At 48.4% G+C, this 18,686-nt stretch overlaps 7 protein-coding genes and 1 non-coding gene across 8 annotated transcripts; 5 read left to right on the top strand and 3 right to left on the bottom strand.

Moving 5' to 3' along the window:
• Window positions 1-275: 275 nt before the first annotated feature.
• FOBCDRAFT_281309 (uncharacterized protein) lies at window positions 276-1,261 on the top strand (the record flags this gene model as incomplete). Its single annotated transcript, XM_059611599.1, has 2 exons — window positions 276-295; window positions 478-1,261. The coding sequence occupies 2 exons, from the start codon at window positions 276-278 to the stop codon at window positions 1,259-1,261; spliced, it is 804 nt and encodes a 267-aa protein (XP_059466184.1).
• Window positions 1,262-2,675: 1,414 nt separating this feature from the next.
• FOBCDRAFT_192128 (peptidase S8/S53 domain-containing protein) lies at window positions 2,676-5,459 on the top strand. Its single transcript, XM_059608719.1, has 6 exons — window positions 2,676-3,264; window positions 3,508-3,727; window positions 3,781-3,892; window positions 3,947-4,568; window positions 4,623-5,135; window positions 5,244-5,459. Exons 1-6 carry the CDS (start codon window positions 2,796-2,798, stop codon window positions 5,441-5,443), a joined length of 2,136 nt encoding a protein of 711 aa, XP_059466183.1. The 5' UTR covers window positions 2,676-2,795; the 3' UTR covers window positions 5,444-5,459.
• A 179-nt stretch (window positions 5,460-5,638) lies between these two features.
• Window positions 5,639-5,720, top strand: FOBCDRAFT_t274. The gene has a single exon. It is a non-coding gene; the product is annotated as a tRNA-Ser (tRNA).
• A 203-nt stretch (window positions 5,721-5,923) lies between these two features.
• Window positions 5,924-7,807, bottom strand: FOBCDRAFT_170603 (alpha-L-fucosidase-domain-containing protein; the record flags this gene model as incomplete). Its single annotated transcript, XM_031192474.3, has 1 exon — window positions 5,924-7,807. The coding sequence occupies one exon, from the start codon at window positions 7,805-7,807 to the stop codon at window positions 5,981-5,983; it is 1,827 nt and encodes a 608-aa protein (XP_031031320.2). The 3' UTR covers window positions 5,924-5,980.
• Window positions 7,808-8,797: 990 nt separating this feature from the next.
• FOBCDRAFT_245123 (uncharacterized protein) lies at window positions 8,798-10,184 on the bottom strand (the record flags this gene model as incomplete). Its single annotated transcript, XM_031192473.3, has 2 exons — window positions 8,798-9,915; window positions 10,163-10,184. The coding sequence occupies 2 exons, from the start codon at window positions 10,182-10,184 to the stop codon at window positions 8,798-8,800; spliced, it is 1,140 nt and encodes a 379-aa protein (XP_031031319.3).
• A 977-nt stretch (window positions 10,185-11,161) lies between these two features.
• Window positions 11,162-13,081, top strand: FOBCDRAFT_286290 (uncharacterized protein; the record flags this gene model as incomplete). The annotated part of the gene is made up of 3 exons (XM_059611684.1): window positions 11,162-11,649; window positions 11,942-12,569; window positions 12,626-13,081. 3 exons carry the CDS (start codon window positions 11,162-11,164, stop codon window positions 13,079-13,081), a joined length of 1,572 nt encoding a protein of 523 aa, XP_059466182.1.
• A 710-nt stretch (window positions 13,082-13,791) lies between these two features.
• On the top strand, window positions 13,792-15,800 carry FOBCDRAFT_233521 (amino acid permease/ SLC12A domain-containing protein). The gene is made up of 4 exons (XM_031192471.3): window positions 13,792-14,166; window positions 14,215-15,091; window positions 15,144-15,484; window positions 15,544-15,800. Exons 1-4 carry the CDS (start codon window positions 13,864-13,866, stop codon window positions 15,631-15,633), a joined length of 1,611 nt encoding a protein of 536 aa, XP_031031317.2. The 5' UTR covers window positions 13,792-13,863; the 3' UTR covers window positions 15,634-15,800.
• A 53-nt stretch (window positions 15,801-15,853) lies between these two features.
• Window positions 15,854-18,077, bottom strand: FOBCDRAFT_192120 (fungal-specific transcription factor domain-containing protein). The gene is made up of 6 exons (XM_031192467.3): window positions 17,638-18,077; window positions 17,452-17,578; window positions 17,183-17,399; window positions 16,836-17,132; window positions 16,104-16,784; window positions 15,854-16,052 (listed from the first exon to the last, which is right to left on the bottom strand). The coding sequence occupies exons 1-6, from the start codon at window positions 17,897-17,899 to the stop codon at window positions 15,912-15,914; spliced, it is 1,725 nt and encodes a 574-aa protein (XP_031031313.3). The 5' UTR covers window positions 17,900-18,077; the 3' UTR covers window positions 15,854-15,911.
• Window positions 18,078-18,686: the final 609 nt, after the last annotated feature.

Raw genomic sequence — 18,686 nt, 5'->3', positions numbered from 1 at the left:
CTCTTGACTTGCGGACCAAGACTAAGTTCACAGCTATCTGGGCGGGGTACACGCCCACTCTGTGAAACCTTAGACCAAACGTTTTCTTATTAAGAGGAGAAGAGCCACTTGCAACTAATGACGATGTTTTTTCTGATTCTTTCCCCTTCAAAAGCTCTTACTTGACCCTTCGTGTTGCACATCGCCGTGGACAATTCGCTTAAAGAACTTTACAGGAAGACGACGCAGAGCAATAAATCAAAAAAACCCAATACTTGTCATTCATTTTCTACATCATGTCAGAAGGAAATTCGAGGTAAGTATTCAATATTCTTCCTAATTACTGCACTGAATCTCGCAATGGTGTGCCCCAGACAATTCGTCGATCCAGAAAAAGAACCCCAACTGTATTTACAGAAGCCCGGATTGATTTCTATCTTACCCTCGTTTACCTTCATAAACTATACATAACGACTCTTACTAACATGGAACAAGCAGAAACTCGCCTGGTTTCGTCAAGCACCTGTATCTGATCTTTCTCAGCAGACCTGTTAATGATGTCACGGTGGTGGAGTTCATCAAGGCAACTCTCCAATGCGGCAGCCTACCCCTTTGGGAAAGCGTCGGTGCCGATCTAAAGTCCAATATTATCGAAGCGACGACGGAGGAAGCAGAGAAGCTCACCAGCCACCCCGATATAGTGCGCGTGACACCTATTGAAGCAACAACTACTGAGGAAGACATTCAACATGACGATTGCTCAAACAAGAAAAGCCACGTCGTATGGCCTCTAAATCGCCGAGACAAAGATCAGTGTCGCACTACCCATCTTTCACTCAAAGAAATCTTCAAAGATCATGTGCAACCACAGGACGTTGGAAGTTATGGGGTCAAGCCGTGGAAGATCGATTCAACAAGAGACCAGGTATCGTTAGCTGAAAGGATCGAGGGCGTCAGGTCTATAGTTCCTCTAGACCAGTATCTTCTCAAAAATTCAGCAAAATCTGTACTGAGGAAGCGAAGGATGATCAAGCCAGTGGGAATTGAGGATCAAGATCAATGCAAAGCCACAGGTACTGCTCTCAGGGACCTCTTTGGGGACTATGTAACCCCAAAGTTACTGCAAGATGGCAGGATCTGTCACTGGATGGCATTGCTGTCTTCAGAAGAAATGGGACAGGCTGCAGCCGTTGGAGGAGTGCTTTCAGTCCGCACAGCCGCGCTAGGGAGGCGTGGCCCCGGTCCCGGGCCACATCCGGCGAATGTATGCAACCACAGGTAATACAGATAGAGAACATACCGTCCAGCTTACCAGCTCACTTTCATGATAGAAGAATCAGAATTACTTGAGCTGGCTCTTATTATCAAAGAACATTTGTCCAATTACTGTTGCTAAATAAAAGTAATTTAAAGAAAGCACTGAAGTTCGCTTGGTGCGCGCAGCTCCTTTTGGAAGACTCGTCCAAACCCCTAGGTAGGGTTTGGCAGAGTATACCTGTCCAACGATAACACTGGAGAAGAAATTAATTCTACCATCAGCACCATGTAACAGAAGCGGAATTCATTCACACGGCATAATCCTACAATGTCGTAGATCATCAAAATGCCTCCGAGGACAGCTGTGTATGGTAAAAGAGTCCCGTTGTTCCACAGGGTCACATTTCGTCACCGAAGCCCGTCGGTCAGGATGGCGGATGAGCTGGTGTATCCGTCGGCAGGAACCAACGATGCCAATTTCTGTTTCACATAGATATCAAATGATCACTTAGTATCACTCTATAAATTTTCAACTATATTGAAGAAATCATGTCAGCCTTGCTATTCGTAATTCCATGGCAAATTGTTCTCACATAAGGCGTCTGGATTGCCAAACGACAGCCTACATGGAAGAACTTTTAAAGCGTTCTCACAAAGTATGTCCTCCCTGTTTTATTCATTGGTGCTTTGAACTCAACTCCTGACATAAGCCTGCCAGTCTTTGTGCCGATGAGAGGAAAGAAAGTAGCAAGACCTCCCAGAAGTCGACATTAGAAGATAAAATATTTTGCACTATCAAAGAATACAGACAACTCTTGCAAAGAAAGATATCAAGTCCCGACCTAGGACTGCCGATATATCATTTGGCCGTGTATGGACTCTGTATGATGGTACATGGTACAGATGACAAGAGACTCTTTGTGGCGAACTCTATTGGCCTAGCACTTATCGGCGATGAGCTCCCTCTATTATTTTAAACTTTATTTAGTGAGATTCTATATTATTCGTCTTCATCGCCCTGAAACTCGAGCCCTCGGCCGGACAATACCAATTTGAACACGAATTGGCAATTTTGCTCAGCACTTTTGTTTAATCTAGCCAAACTACTATATCTTATTGAATGCCATTCCGCATTGTTTATATTGTACTTGCTGATTGCTTGGAAACTGGGAACGGCCATGAGTCCATGACGCATGCCGCGGTGAGTGGTACATAAGCTTTAGTAACCAATTCTATTCGTGTGACCTCTAATTGTTTGCCCGAGAAGCGCCCGATGGCGAATTAAACTTTGCAATCTCTGTGCATGGGGGAGCATAAATAACGAGCGCCCTTGGTACGAGATTAGCTAGTGGTTCGTTCCATCCACTTCGCTTATCACTTTCACAACTACCGAGGCACCACAGCTCATCTTGAACTGACTTTAGACCATGCCAGACGAACCCAGGTAAGTCAGCAATATTTGGCAGCCGCCCGTATAAGAGTTCCGAAGCGTTGCTATGATTAAATCATTTTTCTGCTATCACGCAAGAAATACAAGCTAACAAAACTCATCCTTCACCATGTTTCTGCACATTCTTCTCTTTCCGTGGTTGATTTTGGTACTCTGTTCAGTATCAAACGCCGCTGACACGAATGACACCATTTCTAGCCCTTGTGATCGTGGTGGATTGCTCTACACTGTATTCCTCCGCCTAAGTCCTAATGCCAACACGAACGTTGATCGCATCCAGAATGCTCTTATAAGCAATCATCTTTCTCCTTGGGTAGAGATAGATGGGCACATAATCTCAAATACGATAAGGGCATCCCACGGTGAAATTTCAGCCATCCGACGACGCCCTGATTTCGAGCGTGCTGTACGGATAGAGCCTGCAACTCACGAGACTACAATCTTACAGCAACAAGAAGGCTTGGGCAAGGCAAGATACATCATTTTGCCGATTGATCTTGGGAATCAAGAACAATGCAAAGCGACTAATAGTTCCCTTGACCTACTATTTGGAACCCAGATTGAGGCACAGATGATTGGTCAGGAAAGTATTTATATGTGGGAGGCTGACTTATCCAGGGACCAAGTGTCTCAAGCCGAGAGCCTCGACGGTGTCAAGTCCGTGCAGCCCAACCTCCACAATCTGAACCGCAGATACGTGGCAGGGGGGTACGTGATAGATCCTGTTGACCGTGAAAACCAAGAACAGTGTGCCGATACAGGCGCCTCTCTCGCAAGGCTCCTTGGAGGTCATAATTTCGATCCAATTATCAGTGTTTTAGATGGCAAATTACACAAATGGAGGGCCGATTTGTCCAACGAACAAGTAGCGCAAGTTAAGGCTATCCACGGAGTAAAGGGCGTCCGACCCATTCACAAAGGGAGGAGATGTCGCCTCGGTTTAAAATCCACAAACGGCCTAGAACCTCAGGCACAGCAGGAGATCCTGTATGAAACGCAAGCAGGTGCTCCTACGGAGTTGGTATCTATCAGTCAACCAAGGTATGTGTCTTGACCTATCAACCCACTCGTTTGGTCACTCATTCGACGTATAGTACAATCCCACGATTGCGAGACCTCAAGAACTATGTGCATGAAAACCACAGTGGCGGGCAGAGTTTCCTGTATTATGTTGAAACCGGCGTAGCCTTCAAGGCACAGAGCGAGGTAATGTCTCCATGGAATAAAAGACTTTCTCGTCCATGTGGCTTACTCAAGAAGGAATTCCCTAATGTTGCTTCGCAACACCTTCTTACTAACCTGGCTATCAAAAATGGAGACAAGCCTTGGTTTGATGACGATGACGAGGACGAGAACGACGAAGACATGCGTTCACATGGTACCTGTGGCGCCGGTAAGGCACTTGGGACTCGTTTTGGCGTTTCCAAGAAAGCCACGCTTATCGTTGTTAGAATGCACGAAGTCACGTCTACAGAATTTGAAGCAGCGCTGGAGCTTATCATAGCGGACTTGGAAGATCACCCTGAGCGTCGAAAGAAGAGCGTGGTTACAATGTCTTTGACGATGGGCCAAGGCTGGGAAGATGACAATTTGCGAGACTTCAGAAAGCTTTTCCAAGGCCTATTCGCTAAGGACGTGCCGTTAGTTTGTATATCTGGGAATATCGATGAAGGTTTTGAAGAACCTGATGTAGATGAGTATCCCGCATTGATGGAAGGGCCGGACATGCCACTGATCGTGGTGGGCTCGGTGGATTCCACGGGGAATCGGTCCGAGTTTTCCAAAGGTGGCGCTCATGTAACTTTACATGCAGTTGGTGATCCCATCGATTGCTTGCCAAAAGACAGCAAAGACCCAGTTGAACGAGCAGGAACATCATATGGTATGCCTATCGACATCACCCAAAATTCCCTACAGCTAACATTAGCCTACACAGCCGGACCACAAGTCGCCGGCGAGATCGCCAACCTTCTCTCGTACGAAGAAGTCCCTTTTGATACCAGCGACGGGAACCTCGTGAAGAATCTCAAGGCCTACCTTCAGTCGGATGCAGCCAGTTGGGAGCGGTACCCCGGCATTCGCGTTCTCTGGAACGGGGTGCGAGAGGAGAATAACCCCAAAGAAGCCGTTAAGTGCAATGGCCTTGAAAGCGATAAGTACGTTGAGCGGGAAGAAGTCAAGCGTCTGATCGAGAATGAGTTTTGCCCTGAGGTCGGTAGTTGGCGTGATCTACGCCAACAAGGTTCCGCAATTTCACGCACATACAACATTGATACACCGAACAAGGTCACCCTGTCTGTGAGCCTGGATCAAGGGGACAGCGCTAGTGATTGTGTCAAATACCTCATGATGACTGTGGATGACTGTTACCGCATCGATAATGACCCCTCCAATTATAAAGGCGGTGGCCAAACCATCATTGGTGACGCTACCTATGAAGTATACCCTGGTTCTTTGCGCTCGCCTTCCAGATACGGCAAGCAGGCCGGCTGCGACAGCACGTACAAGTTCTCCTTCAACGAGTATTGGGTATGGGGCCACGGCTGGGCAAGCTCAGACCATGGCGAGGAGCTCAAGAAGGAGGTCAAAGGCTGCGCACTACTACCTGACACATGGAAGTTCACCTATGGCCTTGGAGATGATGGGCGTGAGTGGACAGCTAGATTTCGTACCGGGGTCTTTCAGAAACAATGTGTCGGTAATGCAGTTGGAAAAGCGTCAGGCTTTGGCAATTTTGGGTGTGCAGGATCTGGCTAGCATGAGCGACTTCTGGGTTGAGGCTTATCTTGCCAGAATTATCCCGTGTTCTTAGATTCAGATTGTTTACAAGGAGGCAGGCGACCACTTCAGTGTCTTTTCGAGTAATTGATTTGTTTCTCATTAATTCAACCCGGGCTTTGCTATATCGTCATAAGCTAGTGTTGAAAGATGCGTGCTTATCCAATCAGCTAAGGCGCAGTGGCAGAGTGGTCTAATGCGATAGACTAGAAATCTATTCTCTTCGGAGGCGTCTGTTCGAATCAGGCCTGCGTCGATTGGGTTATCTTTTTCTTGAAACTGCTTTTTTAATGGCATTGTTCTTTTTGCCTCTTGTTCGCTTTATAGACCAGCCAGTGTCTATCTCCGGCTGCTTATACGGTGTTATGTCGCTGCACAATAGGATGTCTCGCTGAACATAATCGCTACACTCAAATCGAGTAGTTCAATTTGAAGTGGATGATTCGATTTATAGTAAATCCTTATACAAATATTTTTCTCTTAGCTATGCACTGCCAGGTCTTTGCCATTCGTTTCTCAAGCCTTGGAGATCGCAATCGATCCCACAGACCCCTCATCAACCTTGTGTTCGCCTGCATCGAGCTCCTTGCTATCACCAGACAAATCACCCGCAGAATACACAGTTAGCTTAGTACCAGAAGAAACACGAATGAAACGAATAGCGTCAGGCTTCAGTCCAGCCTCGGTCAAGAACTCTTCGTTGAAGTCACCGAGCCCAAGGCTAACACCCCGACCGGTCGCACTAGTAGCAGAGAACACAGAGGCACCAATCTTGGGCTGGGGGACGGGGATTCCACCATCAAAGGTCAACTTGAGGACATAGGCGAGTGAGTCGGCTGGTTGAGCTGGCAGCGAAATCTCTAGAGCATCCTTAGACTGCTTCCAATCCGAGACCTTTTCGTATTCGCCAGCCTTGTCGCCGAGAAGCTCAACAGACTTCAGGTTCTTGAGGTCAACCAAGGCATCGGAGCCAAGACTGCTGATAGAGACGTGTTTATCGTCGGGCCAGCCAAGAACCGTGGCGTAGAGAACATCAGCAGCCTTGTTGCGTGTGAAGCGAATGTCACTGCTGTTGCCCTGCAAAGGTGCCGTGAAAGAACCGCCAGTAACTTGGTTAGGGCCTTCACCATAAATATCCCAAGCGCGGGTACTAAAGACAGACTCTCCATAGCGCCCAAGGAAGTCTCCGATATCCTGCAAGACCTTGAGCTGCTCGTCAGGCAAAACACCGACTGCAGTTGGCGAAATGTTGAGCAGCATGTTGCCATTCTTGCTGACACGGTCAAGCAGCGAGTGGACCATGGCCTTGGAGGAATAATACTTGATGCCGACTGTATAGCTCCAGCTTGAAGCACTGATCGCATCATCTGTCAACCAGTAAGGGCGGGTAATGTTGGCTGGTCCACCACGCTCATAATCACTGACGGTGGACGTGTCGCGAAATCCCACGTCAAAATGCTTATGTGTCGTAACGACCTCTTTGTTCCACTCAACAGCGCGATTGAAGTAGTACGCGAGAAATTCCAACCGTTTCTTCTCAGCAACAGCACATGGGCCATTAAAGTCAGCACAGTAGCCTGGACTGTCGAGTGAGAAGTCGTTCCAGATGATGTCAGGCTGCACGTGGTCCAGCATCTCTCTATGCTTGTCAAACCATAGCTGGTCTGATTCGTCGCGTGAGAGTTGCCCCAGTAATTTCTTCAAGCTCGTGTCGTTGGTCTTTGGCGCCCATTCATAGAAGCCGTTGTAGTTGTAGGCTTGATGCATGGCAACTACGAGCTTCATGCCGTTCTTGCGCACAAGATCCGCCCATAGCTTGACCAAGTCTAGTTTGGGACCTCGCTTGACAGAGTTCCACTCATTGACCTTGCTGTCCCACATAGAGTACCCATCGTGATGCTCGCCAACTGGGCCAGCGAACTTTGCACCTGACGCCTTGACAGCTTTGATGATAGCCTCGGGATCAAACTCGCCGCCTTTTGAGCTAAGAACGGGCTTGAACTGGACAAAGTTCCCTTTGAGATCATCAGCACCATTGATGAAATTGGCGTAGCCCCATTCCTCGGGTGGTCCGTAGGTCTCGGTATGGTGTTTGCGTTGGTCTGAGCCTGGCTCATACATGTTACGTGGATACCATTCGCTGGCATACTGAGGGGTTGTGAAGGCTCCCCAGTGCCAGTAAACACCGAATTTGGCGTCACGAAACCATTCAGGTGAGGCGTTGTGTTTGTCGGTTGACTCCCATGTTGCTTCGTATGGGCCTGAAGCTTGAGCAGCAGCGTTGATGGGAAACAAGGCACCGGCAGCAGCTGCAACTGCGGTCAACTTGGTAGACAGAGTCATCATGAGCTTATCCCTACGGCTTTTATCAACAGGTTACAAAGAAGTCTTGAACAAACAGCCAACGATTCTTGTGGTTGAGTGATCACCAAACCCTCTTTTAAACCTCCCCATTCAGCCATTAACACTCCATAGGCACAGGCAAAACAAATGATCAACAAAACTCATTGCAACCTCGTATATTGTAACGTTGATGTTCACAGGCAGGAAGCGTACAACCGGACCGAAACGGGCCGTGATACGAAGTCCGCGAACAGCGATCGGCATGTAGGGTATTCGTGCGGATATCGTGCCCTGGCAATCTTGGGCGCTAAAGCGACTCGACGAGTCACGTTGTATAGACTACTTTGCTATTTACCCGGGATCGTCGTTTGACAATGCACGAAAGTCCTGCTGCATCTACTGTCGTTACGACCTTGGACATACGAAGTGAGTATCATCCCCGGACCCCGCGCTACCCCGCAAACGACCCATGCTCATCATCGGAAGATTGAGCTATTTCTTTGACGTCACGATGAATGCCGAACTGCTTACTTGTTCTCGACTTACATATGGTAGGGTTTGTGGAGAATTGTGGATTATTGAAAAGGCGAGTTTCATGATAGAAGCCGGGGGGAGGACAAAGTATTCCGTGATATAATCAGGGTTTGCTCTTATACAAACGAAGAGAAATTCTGCATAGTTTATAGTTATTCACAACTTCACTAGCAATGGATATTCTGGTTGTCTGAAGAATAGATTGGTCCCTAACTGGTCCAGTAATCCAAGATGTCTTAGTGACATTATTCTCCCATTTTCTACATATTATTTTCTGCATCTCTATCATGATCTCAGCATCCCTCATACTCCAATCCATTCTCGCGTTCTCTAACCACTCTCAAGTCCAAAGTGAATGCCTGCTGGTGGGAAAAGCCTACACGAAGTCACAACCTAAAGCCTGTCCACGCCAAAACCTCCAGACCTTCGAGCACTCCTCGCCTTTCACATTCACCTTCAGTTCTTGGCCTCAGCCTCATCCCAAGGCAGAGTACCAGCCCGGCCAGGGATAGGATGACCCTCACGATCCATGTAGAAGGTCTTCTTGGAAGAGTGAAGGCGCCAGACCAAGACGCGGAAGCCCCAAGACTCGGGACCATTGAAGACAGGCTTGAGCTCATCATGAAGAACAGACTTAGCAGCAAGACTCCCAGGCTCCTCGAACATGTCCCTGTTGTTCTGAATCATGCTGGTGAAGTGAGTGTCCTTCATGCAGATGATCTCAATGTCGCCCTCAGCAATGTTGGTCGAGACAAGCTGAGCAGCAGGGCCAAAGACAAGGAAGGGAATCCACTTCCACTCAGTATAATCGCATCCGAAAACGCTCTCGGGCCATTTGAAGGTGATTTCCTTGCCGTCGACACGGTCGCGGTGGATGATGGAACGGACGAAGGGAGTTCCGGGCTTGCGGCTGTCGAAGATAGCCTTCTGAAGGAACTTGGTCGAGATAGAAAGAGTCGGGTGAGGGTTGGTGACGTTGAGAGGGGAGTTGGGGTCAGTGGCATTGTTGTTCTTAGAAACCTCCTTTTCCTTTCCTTTGCAGGTAGTTGAGCCGCGGATAGTCTCCTCATCTTCGCAGCCGTCTTCAGACATACCAGTACCATCGTAGCAGTAAGATGCAGGGTCCGAATGAATATCCTGGGGAACCTGCATGGTGGGAGAGAATTGGATACGAGCCATAGTAGAGGTGCCCGAGTAGACGGACTGCTTAGCGCTGTGGAGCGAGGCAGAGGACTCAGTATCAGCGATAGACCCAGCCAGATAAATTTCAGCCGGGGCGGCATGTCCTTCAGCGTCTGAGGCTGGGTAGTCCGCCATAGTGTAGGTAGACAAATAGCCGGACTTGCTGTGCTCATCGTCAGAGTCGACGTCTTTCTCGTGAAGACTAGCTTTAAGAGCCCATTCGAGAACAGACTTCTCTGTCTCTAGCTCCTTGAGTCGAGCCTGCATTTGCTCGCGACCCATGTTGTATGTGATGGCTAGGTGGACTAAGGAGTTGGTCTTATCGTCGTGATAGAGTGGAAGGTATCGGGTTGTCGGTTTGTCTGCCTTGAAAGTTGTTATCGAGTTTTTATCTAGTTGTTATTGAGATGTTATCAAGTTGTTGGCGAGTTTTTGTCAGGGTTGCGATTTGTGGGCAAGGGGAGGATGGTTGAATGGTTCATCTAGATAGACGAAATCTCTTTATGACAAGATGAAAGGGACTGAAACTGATCGAATGGCTCCTGCCACTGTCACCGGTATCGTTTTCGCCATCAACGCTTCTATTGGCACTGGCACTTCTCTGTTCTGTTGTTTCTTGCTTGGCTGGTCACCACTCACTGGGTTCCTCACTCATGTTCATAGGGTCTCAGACACTGCTCGCCAGATAAAGACTGAGTTGTTCTTCACCAAGTTGCGAAGTGCTTCTTGGGAAATTGTTGTTCCAAAGAAAGGTTCTAGGTGTGTGTGATCCTTTAGACTACAGCGCCGCTTTACTTCTTCATTATCTATCCATAAGGAACAGCCTGCTTCGGGTTTGTTCAACCTGGATTTCAATGCTTTAATAACTGTTCTCTTTCTCAAATCACTGTGTTCTCAGCAAGACAAGGAGTTTTACTTTCGTTAGTTCACAGACTCCAGTGTCTGCAGTTGTTCTGTTGCCGTCAACAAAATCAGCCTTGATATCTTTCTCAAGCCGCAACCGATCCCGACTATCCGATCTGAATTGAATTATCATGACAATCAGAGAATTTAGGTTATATGTATCAAGATTTGTGAACTTATCAGCTTTACTCACATACCTAAAGAATAGTTTGGGGGTACTTTAAATAGCGAGTCTTAAATATATTCTCCCACTCGCCATCCTATTCCCTTCCTACGCAGTTCTCTGCTCCAGTAAAGTGAAAGTTGTCTGTATGCTAAAAATCGCGATTGCTACGCAATTAATAAAGTGATAGGTCCACATCTTCACCGATATAACGTCTTATACCCACCAGTGGCTGCATGTTTATCAGTACTATTGCCGTAGATGGAAAGCAGTGCGGCTGACACAAGGCATATTTCAATCTGCCCATTACCAATCAATAATTATGTGGCTTATGCATGACACGCTGGTCAATCAACTCTGCATGATAATTCAAGGCAGAAGTGCAACTAAGATGTCTATGAGTGGCTAAGCCTCCACACTAGTGGAGGGAGGGGCCTCAGTGAGACTGCACCGTTAATCAGTCAGCCCGCAGGAAGACGGAGGAAATTGAAGTTCAAAAGAGAGCTGAAATCCCTCGAGCTTTGCACCGATTTTCTCCGGTTCCCTGAGTCGCGAGAGCCATTTTCCAGAAAATGGCTGATCACACCCTTGATGCTGTTGCCCAGCTGGGTACAAGTCTCGCGAGTAAACTCAACTTGCACTCTGAGGGATGTCGCAAGTCTCGCCAGCGACTCCCAAAGCTGGTGTCTCTGGTCAACTCGACTGCTTCGACCATCCGTCAGATTCACGAACTGGTCCAGCAGAATGACAAGATCTTCACAGAAGCTTGCATGAAGGACATCAACTCCCTTGCTGCCAAGTGCAGGGCTATTTATGTCGGAGTCCTTACTCTTGTCGCTAAGAAGACACAGAGTGTAAGCGGAGACAAAGATGCGAAAACTTTGTCGGCTGAGCAGGTTGAGGAGCTCTTTGCCTGTCTTGCCAACATGAGTGTTTGGCGAACCGAAGCTTGGAACTGGCTGGAGCCGCGACTGAAGATTTGCCAGCAGGAGTTGAAGCAAGTCAAGTTTGAGCTTGTCCTGCGCTATCTCCTTGGCAGTATCGCTCGGCTCCAGATGGAGTTAGTAAACCCATTTCATGCGTCTACAGTCCAGGTACTAACGTCGAGCCAGAACTATGATACGTTCCCCAGGCGCTTGGGAGAATGAAAACTCCCTGCGATGTTTTGCCGAGAACGTCGCTGAAAGGCGCGTGATGTACTACAAGTCTTACAACAGAAGGCGAGCTGCCTGGAATAAGTCGCCGTCACCAAAAGCCTCGTTCGACGACTTCAGAAGTGTTTATTCAGCATCAACGTTGGTATCTCCCCTTCCTTTTATCATAATCTCTTACTGACTGTATACTCTTTGTAGCACAAGTACCGCGGTCCTTCCTCCCCGCGTGTCAGTGGTTGACGGAGACAGCTTTAATGAGAAGGTGAAGACTGAAATAGTTGCAACTGAGAAAGAGTCTTCAGAAGCCATCGTTGAGAACACTATCCGGAACAAACAGCTTGATAACTCCTCTCGAAACTGGTTCCAACGTCTCTTCTCTTTCAGTCACAAAGAGGATTGGAAGAATGAAGATATCATGGCTTTCGTCCTTGACATGAGTCACGCAAACAAGCTCATCACGAGACTCGAGCTAGATGACAAGGAGCTCAAGGCAAACCTCTCCAAGCTAACCTCTAGTCGTCTGTGGAAAAGTCGCCCCAACCTTGTCGAGCAATACTCAGCACTTGATCAGAATGTTCGCCAGGATGTCGATAATGCCATCATTGTCGCAAAGCGGAAGAGCACCCGTGAGATGACTCTTGTCGCCATGATGACCAAGAAGTCGGATTCGCAGAAGGCAGCTGACAGAAGTTCTGGCTTCCATTATGCTCCTGATCTCAATGTCACTCTCTACTTCAAGCTGGGTGCTGAGTTTGAGCCGATCTATTTGATTGATACCCAAGAGAGAAGGCTTGAGTTACCTTACACATCGTGTGCCACTTACAAGGTATATAACCCAAACGAGGATGTCTTGAACGAACCGATACTGATCTTTGATGGCAGATGATGAGAGATCTGATGACTCAAACCAACTGGGCCCCCGGCATTGCTCATCATATCATGGCTGGTCGCTACGATCTCTGCACCCAAGACGGCCTGGCGGTCATGCTTGGAACCTGGGACTCAGTTCGTCGTCCCGGCATGACACTGACTCTCAAGATCTGGCCACCTCCAGTTCCACCAGGTCCACCTCGACCCAGAATGTATCCACCCCCACCTGTGGGCTACGTTCCGCCGGCCAAGAAATATCGCGAAGAGATGAAGGAGGCGTACCATGAGGTGGTCGAGTTGCTCGGCCTCGCTGAAGGGTGGATGCCAGACCAGGAGACTGTCAAATCTGGACTGGGAGATCTTTTGCGTCTGTGGACTAATGCTATTGATCCCCATACAGAGGATTGTTCGGACTGTGCATCGTTCATGATGAGCTATAGCTCTTCGAGCTCTGAGTACAGCGACTGAGATACTGGTGATATCGAGCGGGAAGGTTTCCTTTGTTGAGTGCTTATGTTGACCTTGATGACCAAATTGATGATCTGATTTGCGAGAACGTTGTTGTCTGAAACGCCGCGGTATTGGTGAACAGTCGCCAAATGCACAACCCATAAGCGCAATGCATGTTCGAATGGGATGTTTTTGTTTCAGCCTAGCAGATACGAAACATATCAATGACATAGCTATTTTGTTCACTAATCTTACCATCATTCCATGTAGAAGGGAGGTATGCTACCAAACATCACCCGATTCAACTGAAACACCATAATCAGGTATAATGACACCTTTTCCGTCAAACTTAAACCCGCATAAACCTTATCGGCCTACCCATCAATTAAAGTCTCTAGAGATGGTGTAACATCAATATTCTACGTAATGAACCGCTCTGGACCCCTGACCAGCAACTATCGACAAATAAATGGCGAGATTATTCAAGTTGATAATTCGCCATCGTATCCACTACATTCGCCCCTAACAAGTCCAGAAGCCGACAAGCGGAGGTTAGACTTTTTCTCTTCCCGCTAAAAGATCCACATCAGCTGTCCCCAAGCCCCATATTCTTCCCCATTCTCACTACGCTCTAGGGGACACCGCGCGCTAGCAGTGAAAACTTCGAATTGCGCAATCGGAGCCTTGTAAGAAAAAAAAATGGATAGTACCGAGATTAAATAAAGAAACAAAGATCTGTGTTTCTTGGCGATGGAACATTTCTCCTCTCCACATTCTCTGCTTCTTTTGGTGATATCAACATGACGTCTAATAAGGGTCTTGACGTTGATGCTATTCAGGCTGCTCCGCCCGTGGTGCAGAACCATGATACGGATGATGAGAAGCCTGTTCTCAACACCGGAGGTCATGGACCTACGCAGCGAAGGCTGAAGGATTATCACATCACCTGGATCGGTCTTTGCAGTGGTATTGGTACGGGTTTGTTTATTGGAACTGGTTCGGCTTATGCCAGTGCTGGTCCTGCTGGTCTGCTTCTGGCGTACATCGTCGTTGGAGCTGTTCTTTGGTGTGTTATGCAGAGTATCTCTGAGCTCGCGACACTGGTAAGATCCCTTGATCAGCTTGCGTCATTGTGATGCTGACCTTCATAGTTCCCTACTGCTGGTTCATTCCCTCATTGGGCCACTCGCTTCATTGATCCTTCAGTCGGTTTCTCATTGGCCATCTCATACGGTTACTGCTACACCATCGCCATCGCATCCGAATGCTCAGCCGCTGCCGTTCTCGTCAGCTACTGGACCGATCTCACTCCCGCAGTAGTCATCACCATCAGTCTTGTTCTCATCCTATGGATCAACCTGATGAGCGTCCGATTCTTCGGTGAGACTGAAGTCGTCACTGGTGGTATCAAGGTTCTCTGCTTCCTCGGTCTCGTCATTGTCGCGATTGTCATTACTGCTGGCGGTGGTCCTAATCACAAGTCCATTGGTTTCAAGTACTGGAATAACCCCGGTGCTTGGGTCGATTACAATGGCATCACTGGCTCAACCGGACACTTCCTCGGCTTCCTCTCCGCCTTCGTCAACGCCTCCTTCTCTTTCGTCGGTGTTGAGACCGTCGTCATCACCGCCGCCGAGTCTGTCAACCCTCACAAGGCTATCCCCAAGGCTGCCAACCGTGTCACCTACCGTATCGGCTTCTTTTACGTCCTCGGCGCCCTCTTAATAGGCTTGATTGTTGATCCGAGGAATGCTGACCTTGTTTCTGGCTCTGGTAACGCTAAGAGTTCGCCATGGGTTATCGCTATCCAGACCGCTGGTATCAAGGTTCTCCCTTCGATCGTCAACGCCTGCATTCTGGTTTCTGCCTGGTCTGCTGGTAACTCTTACTGCTGGGTTGGTTCTCGTATGATCCTCGCCATGACTACCGATCGACAGCTCCCTCAATTCTTCGCCCGCACCACCTCAAAGGGTGTTCCTTACGTAGCAGTTATCACTGCCTGGTTGTTTGGACCCTTGGCGTATCTGAGTAAGTCCCTCTTGTCATACTCATCTTTGAATGTCGTACTAATAATCACTAGGTCTTGGTTCTGGTGGCGCTGCTCAGGCTTTCTCTTGGCTTCTCAACCTCAGCACAGTCGCAGGCCTCATCGCATGGGGAACTCTCTGCTTCTGTTACATCCGCTTCTATCGCGCCATGAAGGTTCAAGGCATCGATCGCAACACCCTCCCCTGGAAGGCGCCTTGGCAGCCCTACACCGCGTGGTTTGGCGGTATTGGCTCCATCGTCATCACCCTCGTCGCTGGATTCCCTGTCTTCCTCAAGGGTAATTGGAACACTGCCGATTTCGTTGCCTCATATGTCGGCATTCCAATCTTCATCGTCCCCATCATCGCATGGAAGCTTTATCACCGCACCAAGGTACGCTCTTTGATCCAGTATTTCAGTAGTATCGTAAATACTGACTTTGCCGCTTGCAGGTTCTACGAGCCCACGAAATCGACTTGTGGTCTGGTCGTTTATCTGATGATGCCATCTCAGCCCATGACACTGAGCGGGAGCATGTTTAAGCACTACCTTGGCATATTATGGATCTCGAAACATTCTTGCATGCAACTCGCATGAAGGCCTTACTGCATCATAACCATACACTAGACTTATAATTAATCACTCAACGCATGGAAGCGTACATAGACAAGCGATATCAGCGCAAATAGAACTGAATTTTCTGGCTTGACATTTATCTACGGTTTTGTGGCATCACGCAGAGCGATGAGTGCCTTGATCACATATGTTGATATGGCGCTTTTATTTATGCGCGCCGGTGAACGAAAAATCTAGCTTCAGTCTACTGCCAAACTATTGCTTGATCAAAATCGACTTGCTCTGGCGTAGTTGCAGTAGGACATAATATTACGATTCCATTCTCTTTATCCTCTTGCCCTGGAATTGGATGATCAATGTTGAGATCAGCCATCATCACGCCGACCTGAGTAACTTGTTAGAAATGCAAAGCCAGCACAGTCGACGTCAAACTTACCTTCCCAACAGTCCCTTGATCAACACCAGAAGCTCTCAACGTCTGCGCTAGTCGAACAGCCAACGACGCTGTAAACATGTTGTTCTTCCCTACTTCTACCATAACAGTCATGAGAGCTGTAAAGTTGGCCTCGCTTTGAAGGTCACCAGTGGTGAGAAAGTCCGACAAGAAAAATGATGCCGCAATGAACGACGCAAACGAGACCAGTGGATTGCGGAACCTGGTATTCAGATCTGTGACCAAAGCAACAGTAATCATGATTTGAACCGCCGATTCCATCACTCTCGCTTTTGTAGTGGGCAGCGCAGCCATGTCCACCTGCGATCTTGTCAAAGCAGATTGATGAATGCATATCAAGGCCGTATGTAACTGAAGATTGATGAGAACCGCTTCAGGGCTTTCCATATTCTCTGGACACCTAAGATCCAACGGCAGTGTCGCGAATGCATTCGTGACTGCTTCATCTAGTTGCTGCAGCTGTTGCCAGTCATTATTGTCCTCATCTTCTTCGATATTTCTGGAGAAGTTGAAGCACTCGTTGAAGAGATGGACTGCGACTACTCTACAGGCGCTTGTAGAGAGCTCATACATACCCTGTCCTAGAGCTTGCCTGAGGGTCAGTGTGGCTATTGGGGTATTTGATAACAATGCATCGATGGATGAAGGGAGTCGCGTTTGTATCTAGTTGCGTCAGATGCTAGGGTCAAGCGTTCAGGAATTGGTTGTACTCACGCTCCTCCAGTCCATCATGGTCGGCCAACCGCCTGTGCTACTTGTGATACGATCAGTCGTGAAAATGACCCAGAAGGTCTTTCTGCGCTCTTCCTCCTCTGTGAAGTCCAATGCAATTGGGAGTGTTAAGCCTGCAGCATTTTTCCCGTCCAGTCGGTGAAGTCCGAGAATTTGGGCTAGCCGGATAGCTCTCGCTATACTCATCGATGCTCTTGAGAACCAGAGATGCTGCGCTTCAAAATGGCTCATGAGAACCCAGGCTTGACAATGCGCCAGTGATATCTGGTCACTATCGCTCTGCTTTTGGTCAACGTCATGCTGGACATGTCGCTCTCGGGACAACTCACCTTCATTTCATCAACTTGGATGTACTGCCGCGCGCGCACATAGAATACTTCAGCCATGGGTTTGTAAGTAGGCGATGCGCTTGCTCCAGCGGCTAGGATGGCATACTGCAAGCACATGGGTGGCTGCATATGAGCAGGCCGGTAGAGAGAGGCGATGTACCTCTCGCCATGGATCATAAATGAATCGGATTGAAGTTTGGTAAAGTATATCGATGTTCTGACACCTCAAATTAGTCCTTCGTCCCCATAGGTCATTTGTGAGGTCTTACAGCTCATCAACCAAATGCGGAGGCGGCAGGCCCTCGAATCGGCCAGTGTCAACAAGTTCTGTGCTGGTACTAAAGGGCTGAAATTCCGGCGGGCTGCTCTGAGCTTCTAATCTGGCCTCCAAATCTCCTGCAAACACCGTCAATAATCCGAGTTTTTGTACTGAGGCTGTCTCCGCTTCCACTTACGGATGCGACTCTGCATATCCCGAAGTCGCGGTCTGTTGGCGGGATTAATAACCGGCTTCTTCCTCGCCGAGGGATAATCGCAGACCTCGCCAATCTTGACGCATCGGCCACATATTGGCAACACCCTATTACATTTCAACTTGCGCACTCTACATCGTTGGCACGACCACGGCGAGAGCGGCCCCAGGTCAGATTCGGAGCTTGAGGGCGCCTGTGGCGATAGCGATTGCGATTGAGAGGGCGACCCCTCAGACACGGACATGGTTTAGTGGCGTCGGCGGGGTACGTCTTGGCGAGCAGGACCAGATAACGAAGGCCTATAACAGGCGCTGGGCTATTGCTGCAGATCGAGATGGTACGATCGAGACTATGTTTGTTTCGGGGGAAAGGATATAGAGTTGTTTGATCAGGATACTCTGCTCTTTGCTCTCTGACTTGAGCTGCGGGGAGAATGTCAGCATGCCTTCCTGTTTTGGGTTACTCTGGATTCCTGCGATGGTGTCTTTCTTATCTTATCTCGCCACGGCCATATGGTCCATACTATAAGTTTAAGCCAACCTCAAGAATTACCTCTACAGTTACATACATCAAGAGAGATGTCTCTAATTATCACAGTCAATTAATTTTGCCTCTCGCAACACATTTACTCCCTAACGGTCCTGCTACCCACCACTTGGCCTCGTCTCGTTATCGCCAATTCATCAAGGTTCATCACCCAAGACACTCTGTTTCAATGCACTGTCTTAGAACAGTTAAAGCCCAATAAACACTGCGTCACGAATAAGTTGGCGAGCAAAAGGTCTCGACTATAACCGTCCGTGCCCGCATCGGGACATCGCACATACTAGGACTTTAAGCATATCAAAAAGCTTCTAGACTACCGAAGATCGTCATCACTTTCCTTTACAAGTCACCAATCCCGACAAATAACGCGCCCCGATTCGCTGCATCCCCAGCGCGTAGAGATGATCAGGAACCTTTGCACTGCCGGCCAAACTAACATCACAGCGATAATGCGGCCAGCGACAGGGGTCCGTCCGAATGGAGCT

This window comes from Fusarium oxysporum, chromosome XI (genome assembly GCF_013085055.1).
Source record: "Fusarium oxysporum Fo47 chromosome XI, complete sequence".
Taxonomy (NCBI): domain Eukaryota; kingdom Fungi; phylum Ascomycota; class Sordariomycetes; order Hypocreales; family Nectriaceae; genus Fusarium; species Fusarium oxysporum.
Note: the sequence above shows the minus strand (reverse complement) of the source record. Positions and strands in the feature narration are given on the sequence as shown.